Source organism: Myotis lucifugus, unplaced genomic scaffold (genome assembly GCF_000147115.1).
Source record: "Myotis lucifugus unplaced genomic scaffold, Myoluc2.0 scaffold_986, whole genome shotgun sequence".
In the NCBI taxonomy this organism is placed as follows: domain Eukaryota; kingdom Metazoa; phylum Chordata; class Mammalia; order Chiroptera; family Vespertilionidae; genus Myotis; species Myotis lucifugus.
In genome coordinates, this window is record NW_005872034.1 from 76,318 (window position 1) to 82,501 (window position 6,184).

The 6,184-nt window shown below is 49.3% G+C and overlaps 1 protein-coding gene across 1 annotated transcript in view; it reads right to left on the reverse strand.

Moving 5' to 3' along the window:
- Positions 1 to 3,088: 3,088 nt before the first annotated feature.
- The window catches only part of PSMB9 (proteasome subunit beta 9), a 4,639-nt gene continuing 1,543 nt past the window's right edge, over positions 3,089 to 6,184 (reverse strand). The window contains exons 2-6 of the mRNA XM_006107033.3: positions 5,688 to 5,755; positions 4,885 to 5,016; positions 4,228 to 4,357; positions 3,824 to 3,965; positions 3,089 to 3,266 (exon numbers count right to left, since the gene is read on the reverse strand). Of these exons, the coding sequence (XP_006107095.1) occupies positions 3,139 to 3,266; positions 3,824 to 3,965; positions 4,228 to 4,357; positions 4,885 to 5,016; positions 5,688 to 5,755 (600 nt within the window). The 3' untranslated portion in view covers positions 3,089 to 3,138. The remainder of the gene's footprint in view (positions 3,267 to 3,823; positions 3,966 to 4,227; positions 4,358 to 4,884; positions 5,017 to 5,687; positions 5,756 to 6,184) is intronic.

Consider the following 6,184-nt stretch of genomic DNA (forward strand, 5'->3'; position numbering starts at 1 on the left):
CGGGTTTTCCAGTTCCCCTAATCTCCCCCGGCCAAAGGGTCTCTTTCCTCGAGTCCTCTGCCCAGAGCATTGGTGTCTCCTGGGTCTGCTCTGCAGCTCTCACCGAAGGCCTAACTTCAGGGCAAAGCTGCGAGAGGAAAGGAAAGCCAATTGACAGCACCCGGGAGGCTGCCTCCAAAGTGATGAGTCCTCTCTCGTTCAGTCCTGTCGTGCTAGCTTTCTGTCTCCTCCCCAGTTCCTAGTGGTGATCAGCAGGCGAGGTAGACCTTCAGCTATTATTTTAAACTTCGAAATAAGTTAAATGACCTGGCTGGGAAGGACTCCAGCTCTAGTGAATGTAGATCCTCCCCCAAGGGCGTAGGGCTGCTTTTAAGATACTTTGAATTTGTATGCTTAGCCTGAGGACCAAAAAGCAAAGCAGACAGAAGCTTCCAGAGGGGCCTACTAGGGCTTCTGTGAATAGAGCGCTTCACTGCTCACTTGGCATTGAATGTCAAGCTGTGAACCACCGCGGAAGTCACTCAGCACCTTCATTTGGCAGAAGAGGAAAGAGGGCTCCCAGTGGGGACTAACGGGTCCTGTCACTCAGGAAGCGCATGGCAAAGGCCACTCGGGGCCAGAACACAGTTACTCGGGCTTCTGGTAGCAGGTTCTGAGTGGCAACTAACGAACTTGGCTAATTATTGCGGAGTTCAAGGAGGAGATGCTACATAAAGCCCGAGGGAATGGAAAGCTTGATGTAGCAGTAGAGGAAGGGCATATGGTAAAACTTCATCCCAGATTTCAGCGTTTGAACTTGCTGTGATTTTGGTCAAGTGACTACTCTTTCCAAGCCTCCATCTGTCCTTGAACAAAAGTGGTACCAGTACCTGTTGTGAAACTGAGAAAGAAGACACCTGCTAAGCAGGGCTCCTGGTGGCTAACTAGACTCCTGAGGATGATGAGAACAAAGAAAAGCGAACAGACGATATCCCTGTTTGGGACCAAGAATTCCTCAAAGTTGACCAAGGAACACCATTTGAACTTATTCTGGCTGCAAACTATTTAGGCATCAAAGGTTTGCTTGATGTTACATGCAAGACTGTTGCCAATGTGATCAGGGGGAAAACCCCTGAAGAGATTTGCAAGCGCTTCAATATCGAAAATGCCTTTACTGAAGAAGAGGAAGCCCAGGTACGCAGAGCACCAGTGGTGTGAAGGGAAGTGAAATGTTGTGCCTGGCGTTAACACTGTAAGGACTGTTCCAAGTACTAGTTGCCCTGCTCTGTTTATAGTCGTTAATATCAGGCAAACAGTAGACAAATGCAGCAGCAAATCAAGTGCATTAGCAGAATATTGTCCTCATTGCATGTGTGGTTTGGGTACAGATTCCAAACCAATGGCTGAGTTTCTTCCAGTGTGAATAAAAGTATCCTTTTTCTTTGCTCGGAATAAAACTAAATTGTGGGTTCTAACACACACACACACACACACACACACCAGAAAGTAATGCCTAGCAGCCATGTCTACACAGGGCCTCTCACACAAACTACACTTCAGGGAGAAGCCGGCACTGAACTGCCTGCCTGCACTGTGTTTCTGCCATCTGAGCTTCTCTTATAAAGGAATTTCTGGGATCCTATTTCAACAAATAGGACTGAGGCTTTCCCTATCCAATTGGAGCTATGCAGCTATGACCAATCAGAGTGGCTCTACTATGACCAATCAGGACAGTGTCTTTTGGACCAATCAAATTTTGAGGATTTGGAGTCCTCATTTGCATGGGAACAGACCAATCAGGGACCAGGGGCCAAGACTTCTGTGCATGTAAGCCAGCTCCCCTTTCCACTGAAGACTGAAGATTGAGTTTCCCCGGAGAATTGTGGTGCGGAGTGGAGCAGAGTGGAGCAGAGCTGGGTCGGCTGGGCTGGGCTGAGCTTGGATGAGCTGCGCCGCCTCACTGAAGAGGGGCCTGGCCCCAGGGCAGCCTCACAGCGGTGCTGTGTCACAATTGAGTTGTTCCACAGCCGCTGTACCATTGAGCTGCTTGCACTGAAAAAGTTTCCTTCTTCACCTCACTCCAAATTGGGACTTCCTGTTGGCCTTGAATTGGCGCCAATGACCATTGGTTGACACTATACAGGTTTTTTGTTTGGGTTCTAAGAGATAAAGTTTATAAGCATTTAGCGAATGCCTCATCTAATACATATAGCTCCTTTTTTTTGTTATTTTTTGAAATTCACAAATGCCGCCTTTGAAATGCTGTGTTTTTTTTTTAAGCATTCATCATGTATTGACCTTTAGAGTAAATGGATGCATTATGAAAAAAGTCTTTTGCAGGTGAGTTTGCTGGTGCTCTTAGCAAACCCTCATGTGTGCCACTGTCTTATCTGCCTATCAGTCTTAGCCAGCAATTTTCAACATTTTTTTACCTCATGGCACACACAAACTACTAAAATCCTGAGGCACACCAAGAGATATATTACATTTTTTCCATTCTGACACAAAAAAAGTAGGTATACTTTGATTCATTCACACTGGACGGCTATTATTGTGTTGGCTGCTGTCATTTTTTTATTTGACAATCTAAGGACACGAGGTCAGTGCCTCCGATTAAATAGTCAGGTATTGCATGTTTTAAAGGTTCTTGTGGCACACGGTTGTGCCACCTCACACCTGTTGAAAATCGCTGGTCTTTCCCCTAAAGATATTGAAGTATTAGTGACATTTCTGTCTTCCTCACTTTCTGAAGTTATGCCCTCACTTTGGAGGAATTGTTTCCTTCTTTATTTTATTTAATTAATAAAATGAAGAAGAAAAAGGCAAGTCTTGTCCCTGTATTTTCCTGTGTACCTCAACTTCCACCCTCGTCCCTGGGGCGTCAGAATGGATTTTGTATCTAACATTTAAAAATCACACAGGCATGAAGACCTGTCATGTGTAGGGCTCTTCCTAGTACACCCCTCCCTCCTGCTCCTGGGAAACATGTGTTAGACCTTGGGGCTGAAGAATGAAAAGGGGACGCTGACTCCCGGGAGGGAAGCGGGGAGGAGCCCCTCCCCTAAGCTTCACCTCTCTCAGCACCCCCTTCCCATGGACCATGCCGGGCCTGATTTCAGAAAGTTTATTACAAAATAAGGAGGGATGTGTGAGGAAGATTCACTCGTCATAGAATTTCGGCAGCTCATTGCCCAAGATCACACGATGGTCCACGCCGGCAGCTGTAATGGTGACCAGGTAGATGACACCCCCACTAGAGCCGTCCCTGTTCATGGCCAGAGTGATAGCTGCAGAGGGTTCAAGTGGGAGAGAGGGAGAGAGAAAGGCTTACCTTCAAAAATCATTTCCTTCCCTTCCACCCATAAGCCTACTCCCACCTTCCAACTCCAGGCCCATCTCCTCGAGAGGCAGACTTAGTGGTGTGCTAACAACCAACTTAAAAGTAAAAAAACAAACATGCCCTTTACATGGAACACCTCCTAATGTCCATGGTCTTAATACTCCTACCACGATTCATGTCAAGTTGTAAATAGCTTAACAGCGGCTCCCAAATCTTTGACTGTTTACCAGTTGGCTCTCGTGAGCTAGCCCGAGCCAGCTCCAGCTCACCACTGGTTCTTACTCGCCCCGTTTCTTAGTTTGCTCTTCTCAGAACAGTCCTGGTTCATGCCTTTTGTCCTGAAGTCCCATCTAGTTCAGCATTTGTCCTGCCCCCTTTCACTCTCAAAGTGTCCCAGTTTGGATATTAAATTAAATGGTCACCCACGTCCTCCGCTTCCTGTTCCCCGACTCTACACCCTTCCCAGGTAAGAAGCCCTCCGGCGCCTTGCCCCTGGCCAATTACCCTCCGTGGTGAAGCGCCTGCACTCCTCAGGGGACATGCCACGCTTATACGCTGCGTCCACATAACCGTAGATGTAGGTGCTGCCAGAGCCACCAATGGCAAAGGGCTGTCGAGTCAGCATTCCTCCCAGGGTTCCGTACACCTGGGGGTGGGGGGAGGTGCGGGGACGCCCTCAAGTCAGACCAAAGAAGCATCAATTCTCTTCTTGCCACCGGACAAGCAGGTGGCCTCCAGGCTCTGCAGTGAAGGCCCGGCATCTCCGACCCGACCCCCATTGGAGGAGACTGCCCTGTGCTTTCAGAGGCGGTGTCTTGGGAGCTCACTGCTAGAAGGACACGACCACCAGCTTCCTCTCCAGGGGACTGGGGGACCCCAAGGGAGGGAGTGCATCGGGAGCGACTCACCTGGCCCCCTTCACGTTGGTCCCAGCCGGCTACCATGAGGTGAGCAGACAGTTCCTCCCGGTATTTGTAGCTAATATTTCTCACCACGTTTGCAGCAGCCAGAACGAGGGGAAGTTCTTCCAGTTCCATCCTGAAGGAAACGTTAGGAAGGGGTCAATACAATCTCCTGAAGTTCACCCTCCTGCGCCATCACCACCATCCCTGCCAAGTGCCTCCTGAAACCCAGAGCGGCCAGAGGGCAAACTCCAGCTCCCCTCCCGGCAGCAGGAACCCGAGTCTCACACCTCCATCGCCCCTCCTTTGCTCTCACCCACCACTCCCCAGTGATACAACCTGCCCTTGTGGGTGAAAGCAGATAAGCCTCACTTCTGCCAATGACCTTGGTTCCCCATAGGGTGACGGATCCATGGGCCACCTCATCATTTTCTTCCTCAGTATTTACATTAGGATAGGGACTTACAGTCCTCAAACTGCCTTCACAGGTATAATTTGATTCTCAAAATAACCCTACAGGCGTGGAAACCAGCGTGGAGAGACCCAGGCCGGGTGAAAGCTAATAAAAGCCGCGGTTCAAACCAGAAGCTTTTGTTTCCCACGGCAGTGCTCCTGGAGCAGGGCACTCACGGGGCTGAAGTGTGAGGACCCAAAACGTCATACCCATGGAGCTCCAGCTGGTAGGCAGCCATGTCGGCCACGGCCTGGGCATCGGCAGCCGAGCCGGAGAGAGCGCAGTAGATGCGCTGGTGTAAGGGGGACAGCTTGTCAAACACCCGGTTCACCACAGCCTCCCTGCGGGGAAGGAGGCAGCAGTCAGCATTGGCAGAGTGGCAGGAACTTTTGAGGTTAATCATCCAGTGTTTCTCAGATTCATTTGATGAGAGAACAGCTCATGAAATTTAATGCTTGGATTAAAGCAGGAAGCAAGAATAATCTCAACTAAATGAAACACTGCAAGTAATCAAAATCACACTTATTTCAGGCTTAGATTTTATAATAAAATAAAAAGTAAGCTAAGAATGATGTTGCTTTTATCAATTTTTTGTTTGCTATTAACCATCTTGAGGAAGTTATGTGTTCCATGGAACATAACATAATGTGAATCTAACCCCATAGGTTCATTTTGCATCTGAGGGAACTGGCCAGGAGGGAGAAAGACAAAATTAGTCCAACACACGATAGGTGAGAACCAAGATACCTGTTTTTCAGACCCATCTTTTCTCTCAAATCTCTATCCCTGTCCCCTTCTCAGACCCTGCTCCTTCCAGGGACAGGCTGCAGCATTCAGGCCCCATGAATTCAGAGACCCAAGTACCACCCAATATCTTATCATAGCACCTTTCTGAGAGGCTAACTCCATTTCTCCAAAGCCCAGTTCGCCAGGCTCTTCACAAATGGGTAAGAAACATGTGTATTTGGGGCCATTCGCTTCCTTCCAAAGCATAACCTTCACGGGTACTTACCCTGCGGACACCCGGGAGTCAGAACCCACCACCACGCCCCCATCAAACTCTACCGCCATGATGGTTGTCTGCAGAGAGAGAGGAGGGAATGTCAGAGCAGGAGGAGCCTTGATCCCCTCTTGTCAGAGGTGAGGAAGCATCCCCAGAGAGGGAGGGGCCTGGCTCAGGGTCACCCAGGAATTCAGGCTGGAGCCCACTCCATCCTTCCATTGTCTCTCCTGGCTGCAAGGGAACACCACAGCCTGGCCGCGGGACAGCACAGGCGGTGCAGGTACCACAGCGTAAGCCCAACCTTCCGTGTGGGTTCTTTTCACTGTGAAGAGAGAGGTGGGGGCGAAGCTCCTACTAAGGCAGAAGTTTGGCTCAAGTGAATTGCAGTCTCCATCACATGTGCTTGTGAGCAGGTGTGAGAGACCTGACAGAGCAAGCTGCCATGATCTTGGGAAATAAGTTCATGTCTTTTTGGGCCCAGAATCCTCCACTCGACACTTCCTTCA